This window comes from Talaromyces atroroseus (assembly GCF_001907595.1).
Source record: "Talaromyces atroroseus strain IBT 11181 chromosome Unknown scaffold_9, whole genome shotgun sequence".
NCBI lineage: Eukaryota > Fungi > Ascomycota > Eurotiomycetes > Eurotiales > Trichocomaceae > Talaromyces > Talaromyces atroroseus.
This window is the reverse complement of record NW_017971441.1, coordinates 241,050-262,965: the sequence shown is the minus strand read 5'-3', so window position 1 is coordinate 262,965 and position 21,916 is coordinate 241,050. Positions and strand designations below refer to the sequence as shown.

Here is a 21,916-nt window from a genome sequence, read left to right as displayed (position 1 = left end):
TGTGCCGTATGGATTATGATAAGGACCATGATTTTTATATGATGACCAGATGCAGCAATCTATGCTACCTGCAACAACAAAAGATAGACAAAATGAATGAAAGAAAAAAAAATGGTAAAGACAACGAAAGAACAAAAGTCTAGACTTCTGTTTTCAAGGTACAATATGACGAGTAGATCACGCGGCAGCCAGTGCGCATTTTAATTCTTGGGTAAATATGTAGTCAGAAATAAGAAGAGGAAGAAAGCATTCATTCCATGAACAACACCCAAGCAAAAGACCGTCAACCCAACTCCAGAAGAATACTACAAGACCGTGACATGACATGACAGCTTCATCAAATCCCCCGCCCCTATCCATTCCAAAACACTTTAAAACAACCCGCTCCTACGATGTATAAGCAGGAATGAGAAACAACACCTATATCCAGAAGCGCATGCAATTATTATTATTATTATTGGGTTGGTGCAGCTGTCGTTGAGGTTGACCGGCCCGTGATGTAGTCGCGGTTCTCAACAGTGACACTCTTCGTCATATGATTGACCTTGTACACGCCAACAAGGCGAGCAGCGAGTTCGAACTAGCATTGATGTTTAGTATTCATTGACTTGTTCGCAGCAGTCATCTTGATGACCACTCACCATATTGTTTCGAAGAGAAATGACGATAAACTGCGCATTCTTTGTTCTCTCCTTGATATATGATGCAACAATAGAAACCTTGATTTCATCAGTCAGGTTTCCACTCTCCAAGTCTAGAAAATATATTGAGACTCACATTTCGGAAATCCAGAGCAGCGTCAATTTCGTCCATGACGTAAAGAGGAGTCGGCTTGTAATGATGCAAAGCGAATACCAACGCAAGACTGGACAGCGTCTTTTCACCTCCAGATAAATTGCTGATGTTCTTCCAACTCTTCTTTGGCGGCATCACAGAGAACAGAATACCTTCTGAAAAGGGATCGAGAGAGTCAACAAGCTCCAACTCGGCATTCCCTCCCATCGTTATCATTTGGTACATCTCCTTGAGACGCAGTGAAATTGTGCTGAAGCCCTCCATAAATCCTGTAAGCCGAGCTGACCGGAGGCTATCCAAGCGTGATTTTGCAGTATCCCGCGCTGATAGTGACTCGTTCAAATCTGCCGAGCGAGTCTCGTGCTCAGCAACACGGCGACGGTACTCCTCAATGACAGACAAGTCAACCGAAGCGTTCTGTGTCTTTTCTTCCAGTGCCGCAATGAGTGCCTTCAGCGATTCCTTATTCATGTCGGCAAGCTCGTCTGCAGTAAACGTTTGCAACTCCGCCGTTTCCTGCTCATCGCCAAGATCGCTGACATTTTGCAGAGCTAGCTTGGACAACTTCTCTTCCCAATACCGACTCCGTTTCTGGTTTTCTGCAAGAACTTTGTGGTTCTCTTCCAGCTTATTGCGCATTTCAATCTCTTGGGCGCGGGTTTCGTTCAGCTCCGCTGTCTTTTCATCCAACTCTTGCTTGAGGGCTTTAAGTTCACCTCGCTTCGTCTCCAGGGCCTAGAAACTTCTAGTTAGCATTTCGTCTCTTTTGTAAAAGGCACATCTTAATCACCTCTTGAGCTTCTTCGGCCCTTTGTCTAGAGCTCGACGCATCACTGGCTTGTTTCTTGACGTCATCATTCAAATGCTCCATTTCTGCATCAAGCTGCTCGCTCTCTTTTTGACTTTCCAAGTGTGACTTTTCGTGCTTCTTGATGAGTTTTTCATTTTTCGTTTTCGCAACTTCCGCATTGGATATCTCTTCCGAAAGAAGGTTGATCTGTTCTTTCAGCCCATCCACCTTCGCTTTCTGGCTTCGCAGACGGACACCGCCGACTTCCATAATCTTGGACTGCAGGGATTGTATCTCCCCTTCAATGCCGGCCATATCCTGCCGCAGGCTCTCGACTTCCTCCTGCAGGCTGTTCATCTGTTGCTCCAAAGCTTTTGCTCGGCTTTCATCGGTCTTGGATGGCTTGTGCTCGACACTAAGCTCCTTGATGCGACGTTGGGCATCCGCAAGACTTCGTTTGCCGCTCTCTATTTCAATACCAATTTTCTGAATCTTAGTATCCAGTTTAGGGATCTCCTCGGTCTTCTGTCGAAGAGAGGTCTCCAATTGGCGCTGTTTATCCTGGAAGAGCTGAAGCTTCTTTTCCAACTCGTCCCGATCGTATTCCAGTTTGGAGACTTGCTCTTTGGAGGTGTCGGCCACTTGTTTCGAAGACATACCGCCTTTAGCGACGCGTGTTCCTCCACCACTCATAGTACCAGACAAATCAATGAGCTGTCCATCGAGAGTAACGACCCTCCAGCGTTTAGCACCATAAGCTATCCTATTTGCTTGTTCCAGGTCCTTGGCGACTAGAGTGTTCTGCAAAACGCTATAAAACGCTGGGGCGAATTTAGGTTCCTTGGGTTTGATCAAATCGAATAGACGCGGCACGCTTTCAGGAGTGTAGATCGTTGACATGTCTCTTTTCGGTAGGCGATCTAGAAGTATGAAGTTCGCCCTTCCAAGATTATTCTTGCGAAGATAGTCGATGCATTGCTGTCCAGCCTCAACTGTATCGACCACCATGTTCTCAAGTTGGGGGCATGCTGTTGAAATAGCGACATCATATTTCTCTTCGATGGTTCCAAGGTTGCCGAGTCTGCCATGAAACCCGTCTATACGACCGGACTCCTTAAGTCGCATAAGACCGGAAAGAACACTGCCCTTGTTCTGGGTGCTGGCAAGGCTAGCTCTGGCTTCTTCGGCCTTCTGTCGTGCATTGGAAACGTATGACCGAAGTTCGGGTTCCTTCTGAGATAGCTTGTTGATATCTCGTTTCAGGGATTCGACTTCATCTTCAAGCTGGGACTTTTCCTTATGCTTCTCCTCGAGCTCTGCTTCCTTATCTGCGAGACTTTCCTCGATTGAGGTAATTCGGGTTTGCGCTTCTTCCAAAGCCTTTGCGCCCGCATTGCTTCTTTCATTCAGAATATCAAGTTCGCTTTGGGCAACGGCGATTGCAGAGAGTTTCTCGTTAATTTTAGCATTCCATGGCTCGAGAGATTTCTGTTTGGCGGCGATCTGATCAGAGAGTCCTTGTGTTTTGCCCTTGAGGCTTTCCCGGATCGAGGCAAGCTCCTCTTCCTCGGATTTCATCTCATTCTCAAGTTGGGCAATTTCGGCCGACTTTTTCTCGATATCAAACGAATGCTTTTCCACCAAGCTTGCGCACTCAGACGATGCTAGCCGGCTAGTCTGCAAGGTTTTCTCTAGTTTTTTCTGCTTGCCAGTCAAGAACTTCCTTTTCTCTTCGAATTTGACTGTTTCCTTATCGTACTTGGCCATTTCCTTGACCATTAACTGCGTTTCCTTCTCCATACCTTCGTACTCCTTGGCAGCACGCTTGTATGTCTTCTCAATCTCCTTGATGCCAGATTCATTGCCTTCATGTTTCTCTAGTTCCATGTTCAACAACTCTTGCATTTGCATGATAGCTTCCTCTGTGACCTTGGTGTTGTTTTCACATTCTGCAATGTATATTTGATAGAGAGCAGACTGTTTTATCATCAGATCATTTTCATCCCGTATGTAAGCAAGGGCTTTGTTCTTCTTGTCTTCCAATGCCGTCTTCTCCTTTTCAACATGCTGAACGCGATTGTTCTTCTCGACACACACCTCATTCAATGTTTCGACCTCGGTGGCTGCTTCATCGATTGGAGTCTTATATTTGGAAGTACCAATAATATCTTCAAGATACTCCAGAAGACCATCTTCGTGTTCATTGGCAGCTTTGGGTTTCATCTGCGCGATTGACTCAACCTCGCCCTGTAGAATCAGAAAACGCTTGTGATCTAAATCAATTCCGCGATCCTTGAGAAACGTAGTAACGGTGGTAAAGTTCGTCTCCTTTTTGTCCATATAGTATTTGCTCGAATTATTTTTGAAAGCCCTTCGCGAAACTACCAATTGTGAGTCAGGAATGACTTTGTGTGCGCCGCCTGGAAGATCCATGATTTCCTGGAAATGGACTTCGACTTCGCAAAAAGACAAATCGGGAAACCTAGCTGAGTTGTGGATCAAGGCAGAGACTTTTCCTTGACGCATCTTGCTGGCGCGGAAGCCGAAGACGAAAAGTAGAGAGTCGATAACATTCGACTTGCCGGATCCGTTAGGGCCGACAACAGATGAGAACGAGACATGGAAAGGGCCGACAACCTGTTTCCCGGCATAACTTTTAAAGTTAGTGAGCACTAGGTGAGTAATTACCATGCGCGCGCGTGGCACTTTGGGCTCCTCGACAACAGGAACGCCTAGCGACCGCGACTTCAGTACAATGTCCATGGGCTTTTCCAGGTTGGTCGACATCGGGTTAATGATCGAGATCTGGGATTTCTGTTCTTCGGTATCGGCCTTCGTCGGCGCCGGCGATTTGTTAACTGCGGATTGGGTAATATCGGAGAGCGGGCTGCTAAATTCTCGGTGCGATCGCGACGACGCTTCGGGCGAAGCTGAAGGAGAAGGAGTAGGAAGTGAGGACAGTTCTGCTGCTGGCGTAACTGAATCACGGCTCTTACGGGAACTTCCTGCCCTCTTTCTCTTCTGGGCTGCCCGAACCTTCTCGGAAGGCGACTCAGGCTCTTCCTGCGCTTTTATGGTCGATTCATCCCTATTGTCCTCCGATTCCACCGTCTCTGCAACAGCCGAGGGTTCTTCTTCGGGCTGCGGTGTTGGTTCGGCGGTCCTTGCTCTTCGGCCCACTCTTGTCGGGCGCTTTGCAGGTTGGGCGGGTGCCTCTGATGCTTTTCGGCGACCACCTCGCCTTGGAATGGGCTTCTTAGCCACGGGTGTGTTGTCGTTTTCGTTTTCTTCTTCCTCATCTATATTGGAATGAGACGGCGTCGGTGTGACGCTGCCTGGATCCTCTTCCGAGGCCTCCTCGATATAAGAGGTTCTCCGCGAAGCTGCACGGCGCGACGGCCTGCCTCGTGCGATGGAAGCCATTTGTGCGGTGGTGAATGCGATGGCGGGTGGTTGTCGGGAAGATGGTTTCTGTTGGCGGCGCCGCTTTGTTTTTGTTTATTCCCCGCCAAAAATGGCAACGCTCTCTTTTTCTGCCGGCCACTAGCACGAGGTGGCCGCTGGCTGGACTCACCGCCTTTATCAGGAAAGAACATTCGCCAGAGCAACTTCATGCAGCCATTCGACAGCAGGAACTACAGTGGCTGAGGGCAAAATGAGTTCCTGGGAGAGCTTCGACCTCACCTTCCAGTTCAATCGGGATCTAAGCTACGACAAAAAGCTCATTGATCGGATCAATGGCTACCGTCGCTCACTGGAAAATCAGCTGTTTATCGACCGACTGCTAAGGCTGATGGGCGTCCAAGCAGGTATGTCTATGGCCTCGACTGCCAATGGCCGGTAGCTTTGCTGATTACTGGCTCTGAGGCAGTTCACGAGATATATCCCCCCAAGTCCAACCAGGATCTCCGAGAACTCCACAGGCAAATTCTCCGCTCTTCATTTCCCAACCACCAAAAACAAGCAGTGATCTATTATCTTCTCCAAGATTGCCGCGGATCCAACGAGGCCATTAATCAGTTCGTCAGGCGATGTTCTCTTCCTGAAAAGTACCAGCTGTTCATCAGTGGTCTGTGGCATTTAGACCGACTTGAATTCCGGGTATGTTATCTTCCAGACCTATCATTCGAACGTGGACTAATAACCTTTTTCGTGCTATCATAGCTGGCCCTCGAGTTTCTTACCGAACCCTCACTTATTCCCACATTCCCTGATGAGATTCTCTACGTCTTGACGCTTGAAAAACTACCAAGGCATGATGATTCGCTCGCGATAGCTTATTATATAACCGTCTCTCCACCGCTCGAATCAGAAACGGTCCAGCAGTCATATTTTGAGACACTCTGTCGAGCGAGCATTACCGAGTCATTTTACTTTTCTCGACGGTATGACGATGACCGTCGACGGCGATTCCTCGAACAACTCATCTTTTTCGTCCACAAAACAACGCCTGGGAACACGAGGGGCGAGCGTGCCATCGAACTGATCAACTTGCCATTCGATGAGCAGGAGGAAACATGGTTCGAGGACTATCTACTTAACGGGAAGGTTGCGACGCTTTCGGGAGCGAAAGACACGGTGTTGATGCGGCGACTGGCGACCGGCAAAACGCGAGATCTTCCAGCTAGCGTAAAGTCGCTAGGAGGGCGCAAGATCGATGGTATTAATTGGGATGATCTTCGACAGACGTTTGATCGAAGCGATACCCTTTAGCCCGAAAATAAGTACGTTTCTTCTACGGTGTTTGGCATGGCTGGCATGGACAGCGGGTTTTTAGCGGCGTTCGAGGGAGGCTCTTTTTCAATGTATGCAATTATTATGGTGTGTGCACACCAGGCTGTCCAATGCGATAAAAAAAAAGAAAAATTTGTAATTAGCAAGTCTTATTGTGAATCGGCGTTCTAATCGAGGAGGCTGGATCGGAGTGCATCTTCAATGATCTATAGTTTATTTTCAACCGTATCATGGAATTTGAATAAATACGAGGATGAGACAGAATAATCAAAAAACCAAAATATATATATATATATATTCATGTGGCAGTAAAACTGCACATGCGCCAGTGCATTAACGTGGTTGATGTTGTATCGAACAAAAGCGGCTGATGGATTCGCTGGTTGCGCGGCCATAAAAATTGCTTGGCTTCGGTGTTTCTTGCCGCGCGACTATCAATCCGCCAAGTTGGGTACGATCACCTCGAGGACCTCTTCGAAAGGCTAGAAACATCGCGATGGTGGTTTGTCTTTACTTTCAGCAAGGTCGTTGCAGATATGGAGGTATGATTGCCGTACGCAAAAGTCCGGGCATCTTTGTTAACGGGTACAAATAGATCGGTGCAAAAATGAACATCCAGGTCAAGTAACATCTGGCTCATCTACGAATCGTTTCGGTGTTTTGGGCACTAATCCACTTGCATCTGCAAACACCTCTGGTAGGCTTTTTTTGTCTTTCTTTTCTTTTTGTTTGATCATTCGGCGTCGAATCTGCATGGCGTGCCGGCGGCTGCAAACAATGACTCCCCGCCACTTGTTCAGCAAGCCACTTCGCATCTCTTTCCTAGGAGGGAGACACCAGACGAGCTTTTGGATGAGCATTGACTATCTTTTCTTTCTTTTTTCTACCTCTTTTTTTTTTTTTTTTTTCCCCAAGTCTCGACAAAGATGGCTTTCGTTAACAGGTCATTCTATCATTCAGGAAGCACGCAGCAGCAAGACAAGTCTACCAAGTAAGTATATCAGAAGAATCCAACTATCTTTATCTGATGCCTGCCAGCTAACTTTCGTCCAGCTACCACGTCACAGCTGATGGCATCCAATCGGACCTTACGATAGGGAAAGACCGGCCAGCCTGGATTTTCTCTGCATATGGCCCTGGCAAAAATGCACCCAGGCAGCTCTTCGGCGGTCCGTCTCGAGAGCAGAGTTTTGAGGAGATGCGGTTGCGTCACTACGAAGCCACGGCTGCCGGTAACATGAATCAGGCTATTCAGGAAGCTCAGAGACTACACGAAGAGACAACAAACCAAATCCAGGTGATTCTGAATGACCTTAATGGCGCTGTCAAGTATGTCCTTGATGGACAAAATGAACACCCGAATCGCATCGATATCGTTGAGGGAAGGTCCTCTGTGCAGCCAGCATTTGGTCAACAGGCTGCTGCGCCTTCATCTGCTCCAGCTTTCGGGAAACCAAGTAGCTTCGGTGCTGCAAGCCAGGGAACTTCCACTCCTGCTTTCGGACAGCCATCTCTTCCTGGGCAGAATCAACCTGCGTTCGGGAAACCCTCAGGATTGGGTTCAGCAATGGCTGGTCCAGCTTTTGGCAAGCCCGCCATGCTCGGATCGACGCAGCCTGCTTTCGGCAGACCTGCCTTTGGTCAGCCTTCCTTCGGTCAACCTAGTTTTGGGCAGCCTACAGCCATCACAGGCTCTGGGTTTGCCGGTGCAGCTGCTGGTCCCTCTCCGTTCTCACAAGCTACGCAGCCGAATCCCCTTGCACAAGGCAACACATCAGCCTTTGGTCAGCCCTCGGCGTTTGGGCAAGCACCCAGTCAAACGACTGCTTCTCCTTTTTCTCAAATTAGAAATCAATCTGCACCATCTGCGTTCGGACAACCGTCGTCAGTCGGTAGCGCATTCGGCCAACCATCACAGACGACTTCAACATTTGGCCAGCCTCAGCAGCAACAACCATCGTCAGCCAATCCGTTTTCCCAGGCACAAACTGTCTCGGCTACTCCAAGTGCTTTCGGTCAACCTACTACAACCACAGCGACCACGACATTTTCAACCACTGCTCAGCAACCCAAAGTGACGAACGTTGCCAGGGCGTCGCTTGGACCCAAGCCAATCATCAAGGCCGACCCGGGCGAACTAAACCCCATTCCCGATCTTACAGGCAGCACAATTCGAGATCCAGCGACGCGGAAACTGACCAGTTGGAAAGGTCGACCAGTGCAGTACAAGGATGGAAATCCGCGATATCTTCATCCTAGTGACAACAAAACCTGGGTCCGCATCTTCTTTCCCGACGGGCCGCCGGAGGTCGCTACACTTAGGGACTGCAGCGACAAGGATGAGAATTATACAACGGAGGTTACAGAGCAGTACCAAGACTTTGTGCGCAATGGATTCTTCAAGGACAACATTATTCCCAGTGTGCCACCCAAAACTGAATGGGTTTCGTTTGATTTTTGAGGTGTTCTGGGACTCTTTGCATGATTCGACAATAGGTAATCGTGGCTTGCGATGGGAATGGAGTCAAGCGGTGTTTGGGGTGTATCTATTCTAATTTAGTATCTTTATATGGGCTCATCCACAACTACCATAATAGCATTGATAGCAACGGCATTGCAACTGAATAGAAATTGAAGACACTGTTCATTTACACATCGGGGAGATACAGAGATGTATATATATATATATATGTCTATCCGGACCAGAGTTCATCCGCGGAGTTTCGACACACCCGGGCAACCCTTGAAAGTTAGCTAGGTAGAAGGCTTACAGATATATTCGAGATGACAGAGCGCATTTACTTGAATACCAAGCTTATAAAAGTGTATGTCACACGGAAATATACCCCGAGGATTATGTTGATGCCTACGGCGAAGACTCGTGACACGACTTGATTTCAGCCAATCAGGTGGGAGTTTTCCGTATAGATCACCATCATTCTTCAGCGCCGAGTTGCCTCATATTCCTTTAGTATAAACACTAACTATGTAGGGATATACTAAACAGAATTTCCAAGCCAAATAATGAAAATTATAATGCAAATAGAAAAAAGGATGTTGCAAGTACCTAGCAAATGGACATGTATTATTCGTATTTTATCCTTCAGTCGGTGTCATCAAACACATCGACAAAGCTCCACGAAATCCGACAGAGCCTATGAAGAACGGAGTTCGGAGGGTGTCTTAAATCCACCCCATTGTGTCAGAGAAAGTGCCGATATGCAGAGACTTACGTACTCCTTGCAGCGGTGGTACACGTCAGCCATGTTAATGATTGTACGACAATTTGCTTAGAATATTCATAACCTCCGTATGCCGTCCACGGGTGTTATGCCGGCCCCTTTTTTTTATACTGATTTCCATGTCTTTGCTGGCCTCCCTCGCCAAAACAGAGGATCTCGACAATCACTTGGCCAGCAATCAACCAGCCATCATCAATTTAGACTAACTAGCTGCCTTGAACCTAAAAGTGCTGTGCCCAAAAGCCCCCAAGATCAGCGAGACAGCCGACGTTCCACGGCCTTCTACTGCTGGCGCTAGGCTCGTTGTGGTTGGCGGCCGGCACAACAAATCCACCCTTGATCCAACCCCAGCCCAGTCATTCTCCCTGTTTATGTTCTGCGATTCTCCTATTCTCTTGTATTCTTCCCATCACGACCCCGTTGTCCATCGATATCCAGCGCTTTCCTCGTGCCTTGGGCCCGTCCTGGCTTGATTCGTTTTGGGATCACACCCTCCTCGATCGAGGTCGGACAAGACCACCGCCCGACACTTTGACGGAGTTAGATCGTACTCAACCCACACCCTTCAGGGGGCTGCCATCCATCTCCTCATTGATGAAATGAGTTCCTCGCCGAAACGCATCGAGACCGGTTTCTCTGCTTGAGTTTTCATCATGCGGTGGAAGGTGCCTGGTCGGCCGACAACGCTGCCGGCCAGCGCCGCTCTTTTACTCCTCCCCTCGCTCCTCCTCACAGCTCCGCAGCAGCTGTCCTACGCCCAACAGCACGATGTCCCCGCCGTCTCATCTTCTGTTTATGTGACCTCGCGCCCAACGAGCGACCCTATCATTGATGAAAGCCCCCACACCTATTTTAGAGATACACACACACATATACCGCCGGATGTGAAGAGAAGCAATCCGGACAACGATGTGAGCGCCCTGGCAACTCTGGCTCTGGCAGACTCTGATAGCCATGCCGTACGAGCCCCTCCTGCCCAGCCGAGCAGTCCTACTGCCGGTTTGGTGTCGCAGCTTCAAGCGCGGTCCCTGCAGGACTGGGAGGTTGAGGATTTTGTTTTGTTGGCGACCGTCGATGGCACCATCCACGCTCGAGACCGTAAAACGGGCGCTCCGCGATGGGCCTTGGAAGTACCCAGTAGCCCTATGGTCGAGAGTATTTACCATAATCGCTCAACCACGGGGTTTGACGCAGACTCCTCAAACCAGGACGATGACTTTCTATGGATTGTTGAACCTAGCAGGGACGGAAGCCTTTATATATTTAGCCCTGGCCAGCATGGCGGACTTCAGCAGCTGGGACTGACAGTGAAAGATCTCGTCAACGAAACCCCTTATTCTGGGACCGACCCAGCAGTCACGTATACTGCTCGTAAGGAGACTACACTTTATACCGTCGATGCCCGGACGGGGAATATTCTCCGTGTCTTTAGCTCTCGAGGCCCGATTACCACAGACCATCGTTGTAAAACCTCCGGGCTAAGTTCTACCGATATTCTGGACGATGACAGTGGTGAAGACGAAAACGATGACCCCTGCGGAGGTATGACAGGGACACTGACCATTGGTCGGATCGAATATGCCGTTGCCATTCAGAACACCGAGACTGGCGAGCCAATATGTACCCTCAAGTACTCTGAGTGGGCGCCAAACAACCGAGACATTGACCTTCAAAGCCAATACTATCAGACGATGGACCAGAGCCACATATATAGTATGCACGATGGCGTCGTTCTAGGATTTGACCATTCACGGATGGAACGCCCCCGCTACACACAACGCTTTTCGTCACCTGTTGTACGTGTATTCGATGTGGCGCGTCCAGTTGATGTCAATGCCAAGTCGCGAGATTCTCCTCCACCCCTTGTCTTGCTGTCTCAACCACTTCAACCACCTGACCCTGACTATGCTGCTGCTCCTGAAACTCAGGACCGGGTGTTTATCGATTGTACAGAGGCTGGTGGCTGGTATGCTATGTCTGAAATAACATATCCTTTGGTGACAGGCCGCGCCGGTATAGCTCAGTGCTATGACAAGGACTTTTTCCGGGATAGTCGTTCACTACTTACCCTGGATCTTGAACGTCAGCGGAAAGCCCTAGCTGGCGTCCACTCACTTCATTTCCATTCCTCTAGTCACGGCAGTCGCCGCAATAACATACATAGCATATCAGGCCCGTCAGCCATTGGGGGGGGTCCAAACAGTACACCTCGTGATGTAGTCAGCTCTCCGTCATACCTCGCATCTCCTCCCGCCCTCAGGCAGAGTGTTATTATTCGCACTGGCTGGGAAAACCGCACGGACATATTTGTATTGGTGATTCTTGCTCTTTTCGGCTACTTTCTATGGGTGAACTCGGCGCTGTTCCAAGAACAACTCAAGCAAAAGCTAGATTTGAAAAACATACTGGCTGCATATGACCAGCAAATATCGACGCCTCCGACATCTCCTGCTGTCAATTCATTCCAACAAGATTCGAGCCCGATAGATATTCAGCTTGCAACGCCTAAAAAGGAACCCGTCCATCTCGATGATCCCGATGTGGACTCATTGTCAACCCCTCGACTAAAGCCGAGCTCTCCTCGGTCCTGTGACCCAGATTCGACTCCACGAGTGCGGATCCGCGAGCCCTCACGAGGACCTGAGGACGAAGGAGACGAGCTGAATTTGCAGGAGCCTGTTAAGAAGAAGAAACGCCAACGCGGTCAGAGAGGCGGCAAAGCCCATAAGCGGAAACCGAAGCCGGGTTCGGAGGAGGATAACGCCGTATCGCAAGCAGTCGAACAGGCCAAGTCGCTTGTACCACCATCAAGGTTAGAAGCAGATGTGCAACTTGTTCGTCAGGTTTCCAATGAGATTACGGAAATTGACAGGGCTATCCGCATTGGTCAGCTCAAAGTATACACAGATACTGTACTGGGTCACGGTAGCCATGGAACAGTTGTGTACAAGGGATCTTTTGATGGCCGAGATGTAGCTGTGAAGCGTATGCTAGTCGAGTTCTATGATATTGCGTCACATGAAGTTGGCTTGTTGCAAGAAAGTGACGACCATACCAACGTCATTCGATACTATTGTCGTGAGCAGGCGCCTGGCTTTTTGTATATCGCCCTCGAACTTTGTCCCGCATCCCTGCAAGAAGTGGTTGAGAAACCGCAAGACTATCCTCAATTAGTTAAGGGAGGCTTGGATGTGCCTGACATCCTACGACAGATCACGCTTGGAGTAAGATATTTGCACTCGCTGAAGATTGTGCATAGAGATCTCAAACCACAAAATATCCTGGTCGCGACACCGCGAGGTCGCAGCATGAACAGCCAATACCCTGCTCTGCGACTTCTGATATCCGACTTTGGACTGTGCAAGAAGCTCGAGGATAATCAGAGTTCCTTCCGAGCAACTACTGCACACGCAGCAGGCACATCGGGATGGCGTGCACCAGAGTTGTTAGTGGACGAAGATCAACAGTCGGCCATCGCGATCAATGGTGGACATTCGAACCATACTGAGTCGTCTGAACCGGCAGTGGTAGATCCACAGACAAACCGACGGGCGACTCGTGCGATTGATATATTTTCTCTGGGCTGTGTTTTCTATTATGTTCTTACGCGTGGCGGGCATCCGTATGATAAGGATGGCAAATTCATGCGAGAGGCCAACATTGTCAAGGGCAATTACAACCTAGAAGATTTGGAGCGTTTGGGCGATTACGCGTACGAAGCGGATGATCTTATTCGCAGCATGCTTTCATTGAATCCTCGCACTCGGTGGGATTTCTTTTCTTTCACTTTGGCTGATTGTGACTGTCTTGCTAACTTTGATACTAGGCCCGATGCTACCACTGTCCTCATGCACCCATTCTTCTGGAATGCAGCTGAACGGCTCAGTTTCCTGTGCGATGTATCTGACCACTTCGAATTCGAGCCTCGCGAGCCTCCTTCTCCCGCACTCCAATACCTCGAATCTGTCGCCCTCAACGTGATAGGCCCAGAGATGGACTTCCTCAAGGCTCTCCCCAAAGAGTTCAAAGATAGCTTAGGCAAACAGCGTAAATACACAGGATCACGCATGCTCGACTTGCTGCGTGCCCTACGTAACAAACGTAATCACTACAACGACATGTCAGAGCATTTGAAGGCGCATATTGGAGGGTTACCTGAGGGTTATTTACGGTTTTGGGCAGTCAGGTTCCCGTCTTTGTTAATGAATTGTCACGCGGTGGTTGTGGAGTTGGACTTGTGCAGATTGGAGCGGTTTAAGCGGTATTTTACACCGCCGGAATAATTGTATTTTATGTCTCATAGTGCCTTTTTGGAAGGCATTGATTGGCTATTGCATGGATGCATTCGATATTTCATCCACATCTTTACTTTTGACTGTAGGAAAGGAGTAGGACTGAAGTGAATAAATTGATACGTATCAATCTCTTATTACAACAACAACGACGCAACCACGCTTGAGCTTGATCCGGACAGCATCGAAAATAGACTAGACCCGTAGTCATCATAGGAAAAAAAGGGGGGGGGGGGGGGGGGGGGGGGGGGCGGGGGAAGAGTGATGCCGAAATAAAGAAAACTCAATCTCATCCATAACAAATTAGTGGAAAAGACAGTTTGAAATCCCAAGAAAGGAAGCCTAAAAAAAAAAAAAGAACAATACCCTACTAGCTCCACTAACTAGGTGGATAGGGAGGAGGGTATATCATCTTAGGGCCTCAGTTTCCGCATATATCTCATGGTCAAATAGCAAGCATATGCCGTTGTATAGGTGCCCGCGAAACCAGTAATCCAGATAGGTCGATGAATCAAAAGGGATGTTTGGAGGAGTTCTTTCTTTGGTTTTTCTAAATGGAGTAGTAGGTAGGGCGTGTGTCAGTAGATCCTGGCCAAGGGATGGGGTAAAATATGCAAGAAGAAGAAGAAGAAGAAGAAGAAGAAGAAGAAGAAGAAGAAGAAGAAGATAGAAGACAAACCGGTTTGCCAGACTCGACCCCGCCAGCTCGAGCCTACTTGTTCGCGGGCGCGAGTGGGGATTTTGATCATTTCTCGCAGGATCTGGCCTGCTTGGGAGACGACGGCGGAGGACATGGTCGTTGTATTTGGTTGTGATGGATGAAGCCAAGTCAGTCAGTCGGCCGAGGTGGCACTGCGCTCTTTCTTTGCCTGGCTGATGGTTGGTGTGAGAGGACTCTGTCTGGTTGCGAGTAGGAGAATCAATAGCCGTGACCGATGAGCTTGTACGATGGATGAAATGGAAGATGGAGGATGAGATCAAGGAGGAGGTCCAGAGGGCAGGCACCACCACATGATAGCGTGAGAAGACAGCGTCTGGCCTACCATGGCCGGAGAGCGGGGGTGGCTCTGCTTGCGTGGTGATGGCAGCCTGCTAGAGAAGACGTTTTTTTCTGCGTGAGGCTACCCAGGGAGTGGTGCTGGATGCCTGACCCATCAGGAGCCGACATGCAGTGGGCCTGAGGCCAGTGGGGGCAGCTAAGCTGCAGGAAAGTCCGGGGGTGGAGCGAAGCAAATCCGGGGTCCAGTCCCCACCTGCCAGTTTCTCTCTCTCCCTCCCTCCCTCACTCACTCACTCACTGATCCATAGCCATGCTACCTGCCACCATTGGCCATCTGCATCGGCCCCCTGGCTTCATACCGTCGGGCGCATTGGACGGGCGTGGGCGCTAACACGGACAATCGTCTCAGCTTGCCAACATATAGCTGACAATGAGGCAATGGGCTGACTGGAGATGCAACCTTGGGATCACCCTGGGACCTATCGACGACCTATTTGGCACTACAGGCTCGTCGTACACGCAAAGCCAAAGGAGAATCACAGAATTCACATACTATCAAAATATCTATGAACCTGCCGACTGACCCAAGCAGATCTCTCGCTAATGTCAGCAACGCCCTTGACACCATCGTCGGTGATATAAGCGTCGACCAAGCCCGGCGGCACCCATTCAAAGTAGATGTTTCTCACTGTGCTCCTTCCCTCTATTACATCAGCCCCCTTGACCCCCGCCAGTCGCCAGCCACGCACAACCTCTGCTGGATCGTTGTCCTCGTCCTCTGCATGTCTTTCTTCGGCCCCAGCCACCTTGTCTAGTTCGCTTAGCACCACCACTTTTATCTCGGGCGACACGTGTTTTGCTGCTAGAATCGCGGGCAAACTGCCCGTTTTGTTGCTCACCGCGCCGTCGGTGGCGATTTGATCGGCCCCGACTAGCAAGATGTCAGCATAGCGAGCTGCTATTGCTGACGAGCTATCGGGGTAGAGGGTGACTTTAATGTTGGGCTTTTGATTTTTCGTAACATGATCGCCATTTCCTGAGGGTTGGATCGACGACACGATGGACGACGCTAGAGTCACGCCTTCAAAGAGGGGCCGCGACTCTAAGACGTGCAGCTCGACAGTCTGGATACCAGTTTCCTTGGCAGTCTGACCGAAAAGATGTAAGACGGATTCCCGGATTGTGGAGCTTGCTGACAGCGTGACAATCTTCAGAGATTTCTCCTGCGAGCCCTTCTCCACGAGTACATTTTCGCGAATATACGACGCAAAAGACTCACAGAGACCTCTCGTCATGGCCGTTCTCTTCTCGATCAGTGACTCGATCAGACGATCGATGTCCTCCTCTCTAGCCCTGTCCTGATACACCCGCTCAAGATCCGCCATAACCGACAGCAGAGCACTGGCGATGGCTGCACCCATCGACTCTCTCCCGTTCGTCCACAGATGCCACGCGATTAGTCGTACATCCTTCCACCATACCTCCCATTTGTCCTGATCCCGACTTTCTTTCATCTTCGACGGTCGTACTTCCAACAAAATCTCTTTCAATATGTTGAGAGCAATGGCAGCGAGTTCTCTCGCACCACTCTTATGGTCGTCCTGCAGTTGCTGCAGACCTTCCCTCAATCGTCTGCCCGCCGTAGATCCTAGGTTGTACTCTGGATACACACTGACCAAGGAATCGGCGATCCGGGGCACTAGCATCTGTCCACAGACTGTAGCATTAGACCCGTCTTTACCCAACCGAGAAAGAACCTCTTCCGGATCATGCCAATTGTAGAAGTCATGCTCCCAGTCAAGCACAATACCATCGCCCTCATGATCGGAGCCAGTTTCCCTTTCAGGTGTTTCGTGGTCTGTCGGTGGCTTGAGTAAGAAGGCAAAAGGGTAGATAGTCCACTCCCTGCCCACGGCCTGATCTTGAAAAGAGAACGGCCGTCCCTTTCTCCATAGTTGAACGGTAGAAGGTGTTAGAGACGTTTCTTCCTTTAATTCTCTCCAAGCCGTCTCCACCGGAGTCGCGTCTGTTTGAGGATCGATACTGCCGGAAATTGGGGCTAGATGGTGCCTGTTTGGGGGTTTCACTGTACGTCAGGGTATCCATACATTTAAACAAAAAGATGACAAGAAGTTGCACGCACTGGTACGTTCGGACCTTGTCGCTCCGTCGGAACAAGGCCACCTTGGTTGCACGTGCTTCAGCATCGCAGAGCTTGAAGAGAAAGCTGGACACGACGTATCGCTTTTGCAGTGGTTTGCCGCCGTCTGTCTGCTGCATTTCTGCGCTTGACATTTCCCCTTTCACTTGCGAATTCTGTAGAATACGCGCTGTAGACTCGATAAATGGCAGTTTTTAATAGTATGATTCTGAACGAAAGTGCCAGCGAAGTCGCGAGGGGGAAGTGACATCACGCTAGGTATCCAGAAAGGTCGGATCCATGGATGTCTCGATCCAATTCAGCCCAGCTCTATTTGTTGCTGACAGACTGCTGGCTCTCTAGCAAGAAGCAAGCGAATACAGTCCACAGGGCATCCTACCGTACCGTAGGCATTCGCATCTCTCTGTATGGCCGTACGCAGAGATAAGCTCGTGCTTTCTTTGCTGATAAGTCGCGGGTCCCACTTGGCGCGGCCCGGACTTTCCTCGCGCGAGCGACAGACACTTTTTCTTCTTTGCGGACCTCCCCGTACGTGCAGACCCAGGAAGAGGGAGAAACTCAAGGAAGAGAGAGGAAGGGAAAAGAAACAAGGCCTTGCGATACTGCATGTCTGTGAACATTGGCCTGCCCGCCCCCAGAGTCAGCCATCTTGCCCCTCTAGAAGGTCCTGTTCCTGAAGCTTTGACTCGCGCCCGAATCGTCTTCCCATCTTTCGTTCTCAACCTCGAATTCGCTTTCATCTTGTCTGCGACGACGAAGAGACCAGGAGAAACATTATCGTTAAACCTGCTTCTTGCGCTTCTGGTCGATTCCCTCAGCCTTGGGCCGCCATACGATAACTTGCTGCTGCCCCTGGCGGTTTTCTTTGCTCCGTCGGTCGTCACGACATGTCCTCCATCGCACCATGGTCTTCTTACGCTTGACTGTTAAAGTACTCCCCCGGGAGCGACTGCTCGAAGGCTCGCAGTCTTCCAAAGTGACGCCTTCGACTACTGGCAACCATGATAGAAATGGGGTGGTCGTAAATGGGGCCTCCACACCTGGCAAACCTATTATATTGATGGTTCCTGTTGAGAACCCTGAAGAAGTCACACTGGGTGGTCTTGCAGGTTTAATACAGGACATGTGGGCGAGGCTCCGACCGAACTCTGGGTAAGTTTTGGATGCTTCTCTTGTTCGTCAGCAATCTAACCCCCTTTCTTCTGTTTTTACAAAGGCCTCTTGAGATTAAGAAAATACTCGACGCCGACCATCCCGACGAAAACCTTGATATTCAGCTTACTGTCGCAGACGTATTCGTCCAACATGGGAGAGCGGCCACAGACGGACAAGACCAGCGAGCCGTTGCGCTCGTCATCCAAAAACCTACGACGCAGCCTATATTCGACCGCGAGGGCTCAGTCGTCCAGGATTGGGCAGGTGCAGCTGGTAGGAGTTACACGTCTTTCAAGCAGCGAATGCAGTCTTTGCGCCGTCCTGAGTCTAGAATCCCGACCATCGATGAAAACGAACAGCTTTTCAAAAATGCTGATAATGGCGCGGACAAACCTGATACTGAAATGGAGGCTACCCTGCCTCCTTTGATTGACGTTAGCCCATGCGATACACCTGTTAAATCGGTAGAGCGCGACGAGACTGAAAAACCTAATGAGCGTCCGGAATCGCCGCACTCTTGGGGCGAGTCAGAGAGCATTGACGATAAGTCTTCATTGCGCGGCCGCGAGGCAAGTGAGGAACTGGGTGTTTCGCCTATTCATATCCGCCAGCAATGGACCTCTCAAGAGGATCCGTTCGTGAATGAAGGTCAAGAAAATCTTATCACTTCAGAGCATTGTGCACCACCAGAAGAAGTAGTTGACAACGGAAATGAACCGGTCAGCGAAATTCAGGCAGCGGACAGTCAGGAGAAGACACCGACTTTGCATGCTCAACCAGCAACCAAGCCACAACAAAATGGTGACCAGATCATGAAAGATGATGGAGAGGAAAATGCTGTGTTTTCTGACACAGATAGTGACGTCGAGATGGTGAATTCGATGCCAGAGCCAGTTCCAGAGAAGCGGAAGCCTGGAAGACGCAGTGTCCCGATTGTCTTGATTGAAAAGAAAATTGATCACGGGGACCAGAATGTTGCAGCCAAGCGAAAGAGGAACAGTTTAGGCGAGTTGCCACCGGCAAAAGAGCTTCGATTGGAGCCAACACATATCCCGTCCACGCCTCTCATTCAGAGGACTTCGACAATGGAACATCAAGGCACTGCTTCGCTAGCACCAGACATGCCTCCCTCATTTAGGCGACGTCCATCTTTCTCAAGTCCACAGAGGCCTTTCGATCTTGCCGATCGGCCTCTCAATGTGCCAAAGGATAGCATGGGATTAGGGATTACCAGAAGCCCGAAGGCTCATCGATCGAGAACGTCCAACGGAAAGAACGAAATACATACAGAAGAGGCTAGGAGCATGCCCCCGTTATCATCAACCAACTTCAACCCTATTGTTAACCAGTTCGTGCATGCCACACCTTCAAAATCAATCGAAGCGCCTTCGTTCGACTCATCCTCTAAGTTACGATCTGCATTGCGTAAAACCCCGCCGACAGATCCTAGTCGCTCCAGACGCTCGGTTTCTTTCGTCGAGAACGGCGCAAACAGAGACCACTCGCCCAGTCCTACGAAAATGAAATCCCCAGCGGCAGCCATATCTATACCGAGCGCGGCAGTTTCCTCACCTGCACCGGCTTCTTCTGCGCCTTCAAGTTGTAAATGGCCGGATTCCGTGTCAGACGCTAAGATTTTGAAAATTCGCAAGCAAATACAGATGGAAAAGGAGGGAAAGTTGGACTCTGAGCAGAATTCTCAGACTACTCCTCTCAATAGAGGAGCAGAAAAATGCTCACGGAGCAAGAAAAAGAAAAAGACGCTTACACCTGTTTCTCTCAACGCAAGTGAGGAGAGGCCTGCACCGCAATTGAACAACAGCCCAGCTCTGCCACCTGTACAGAAGAGTCCAGCTCCGCAGCCTCCCTCGCAGCAGAGATCTCAGATCGATCTCAATAAAGGAGTAGAAAAGAGCACAGACAGCAAGAAACAGAAAAAGGCAAGGGTTTCTGGTCCTCTGGATGAAAAAGACGCACAACCTGCACTACAATCGAACAACAGCGCGACACCACCTGTACGACAGAGTCCGGCTCCGCAGCCGAAGAAGAAATCTCAGACTTCTGATCTCAACAGAAGACCAGAAAAGGGTATAGAGACCCCGCTAAGTGTTGTTTCTCTGAACGAAGGTGACACGGAATCTGCACAATTGAACAAGAACACTACACCACCTCTAAAGAAAAAGTGTCCAGCTCCTCAGTCCCAGTCACAACTGAAGCAAAACTATTCGTCTACCTCCCTCGATAAAGGAGCACAATCCAGTACAGAACATAAAAAGCAGAAACAGACACAAATCCCTGTTTCTCGTGATTCATATGACAAGGATCCCGCATCGCAACTGCACAAGAGCCCGACGCCCCTACAGAGAAGTCCAGCTCCGCAGCCTTTGTCGCAGTCTCAGTCGAACCAGGGTTCTCAGACCCCTGATCACAACAAAGGTGCAGGCAACGTCATACAGCATATAAAACAGAAACAGACACAGACTCCTGTTTCGCTGAACGCACGTGACAAGCATCTTCCACCACAGTCGAACAAGAGCGCGATGCCCTCTGTACCTAAGAGTCCAGGCCTGCAGTCACTACTTCATTCGCAGCTTCAGTCACAGCCTCAGTCGCAGTCGCAGTCTTCTGAGGTCAGTCTACCGCCAATTGAAAAGATACGCACTGGATTGGAGGATCGCCCTCATAACAACAAGGAAAGTAAAAAATCGGTTACGAAGAAGATTACAACAACTCGCACGATTTCAGCGATGGAAACGAGTGAAGACATGCATGCTCTGCCAGATGTGCCACCTACAGAGAGTCCGAAATCGGTTCTATCTCAAAATTCCATGGCCACCAGACAATTACATTCAGAACTCGAGATTGCCGGCTCCAACTCTCCTACCAAGACTGAATCTTTTCCTCCTCCGTCAGATCCAGTATCTTCTGGCGCACCGCTCACTGCGAAGCCTGCCAAGAAACCAGAGTCTTCCTCGTCAGAATCCTCATCCGAATCCTTATCCTCATCTGACTCAGGTGACGATATCCCCGCTGGCTCCTTTGCGCAGAGAATAGCTACCGCCCCCAACACCAGTTACTACTTTGGCGCTCCTAACTGGAACCCAGTCAACGCAAACAAGAGACATACCATCCAAAGTGTCAGAGAGGAACTGCGCAAGGAAATGGAAGCCCAGGCAGCCCGCGATGCCGAAAAAGCAAAGGCTAATACTCAAACTAATGGCACTACGAAGCCTAAGAAGCCAGCATCCACTCGCAAGGTCGACAAGGAGCTTTTCGATATGACGTCCAGTGAAAGTGATGAAGATGACGAAACGTCGAGCAGTGAATCCGACAGCAGTGACGACGACGATTGATCTGAGAACGTTCTTGCTCCAACACGGAAATGCCTGTAAATTTACAATAATGTCTCCGCTCGTCTTGTTTTATCATAAGAAATAAGAAGCGTTGAACATCTCGGTAGTTTCGAAGCATTTCTCTGACGTCATCCAGAAGAGGATTCGTTGAGAATGATGTTGGAGAAGTGTTTGATTTCTTTGTACTTGTTTATTTTATTGCCATCATACATATGTCGTCAAAATCAGGAGTTGAGGCATAGTGATAGTGGCGTCTGTATGTACAACAAATGGTATGTAATCACCTACCTGGTCGAAGGGAATTGTTAATATGAAATAAATAAAGTCTTTCTTTGATACCCTTTGTTATCTACATTGCTTGGCGTGGACCGAAATATGAAGCACCCAAAAACTT

General features: G+C 49.5%; 6 protein-coding genes across 6 annotated transcripts, besides 3 other annotated features; 4 read left to right on the top strand and 2 right to left on the bottom strand.

Annotated features, from left to right (window-relative positions):
- Positions 1-454: 454 nt before the first annotated feature.
- Positions 455-5,008, bottom strand: UA08_06474 (hypothetical protein; the record flags this gene model as incomplete). The annotated part of the gene is made up of 5 exons (XM_020269252.1): positions 455-580; positions 642-719; positions 778-1,530; positions 1,586-3,562; positions 4,274-5,008. 5 exons carry the CDS (start codon positions 5,006-5,008, stop codon positions 455-457), a joined length of 3,669 nt encoding a protein of 1,222 aa, XP_020118386.1.
- Positions 3,740-3,909: a repeat region (Identified by RepeatMasker using a combination of RepBase library and repeat library created with RepeatScout).
- Positions 4,097-4,198: a repeat region (Identified by RepeatMasker using a combination of RepBase library and repeat library created with RepeatScout).
- Positions 4,205-4,247: a repeat region (Identified by RepeatMasker using a combination of RepBase library and repeat library created with RepeatScout).
- A 232-nt stretch (positions 5,009-5,240) lies between the features above and the next one.
- Positions 5,241-6,298, top strand: UA08_06473 (hypothetical protein; the record flags this gene model as incomplete). The annotated part of the gene is made up of 3 exons (XM_020269251.1): positions 5,241-5,394; positions 5,457-5,686; positions 5,750-6,298. 3 exons carry the CDS (start codon positions 5,241-5,243, stop codon positions 6,296-6,298), a joined length of 933 nt encoding a protein of 310 aa, XP_020118385.1.
- A 947-nt stretch (positions 6,299-7,245) lies between these two features.
- UA08_06472 (hypothetical protein) lies at positions 7,246-8,780 on the top strand (the record flags this gene model as incomplete). The annotated part of the gene is made up of 2 exons (XM_020269249.1): positions 7,246-7,310; positions 7,373-8,780. 2 exons carry the CDS (start codon positions 7,246-7,248, stop codon positions 8,778-8,780), a joined length of 1,473 nt encoding a protein of 490 aa, XP_020118335.1.
- A 1,434-nt stretch (positions 8,781-10,214) lies between these two features.
- UA08_06471 (hypothetical protein) lies at positions 10,215-13,844 on the top strand (the record flags this gene model as incomplete). The annotated part of the gene is made up of 2 exons (XM_020269248.1): positions 10,215-13,327; positions 13,388-13,844. 2 exons carry the CDS (start codon positions 10,215-10,217, stop codon positions 13,842-13,844), a joined length of 3,570 nt encoding a protein of 1,189 aa, XP_020118334.1.
- A 1,322-nt stretch (positions 13,845-15,166) lies between these two features.
- Positions 15,167-17,133, bottom strand: UA08_06470 (hypothetical protein; the record flags this gene model as incomplete). Its single annotated transcript, XM_020269247.1, has 3 exons — positions 15,167-15,343; positions 15,438-16,923; positions 16,997-17,133. The coding sequence occupies 3 exons, from the start codon at positions 17,131-17,133 to the stop codon at positions 15,167-15,169; spliced, it is 1,800 nt and encodes a 599-aa protein (XP_020118384.1).
- Positions 17,134-17,918: 785 nt separating this feature from the next.
- On the top strand, positions 17,919-21,522 carry UA08_06469 (hypothetical protein; the record flags this gene model as incomplete). Its single annotated transcript, XM_020269246.1, has 2 exons — positions 17,919-18,166; positions 18,231-21,522. The coding sequence occupies 2 exons, from the start codon at positions 17,919-17,921 to the stop codon at positions 21,520-21,522; spliced, it is 3,540 nt and encodes a 1,179-aa protein (XP_020118383.1).
- Between the last annotated feature and the right edge of the window lie 394 nt (positions 21,523-21,916).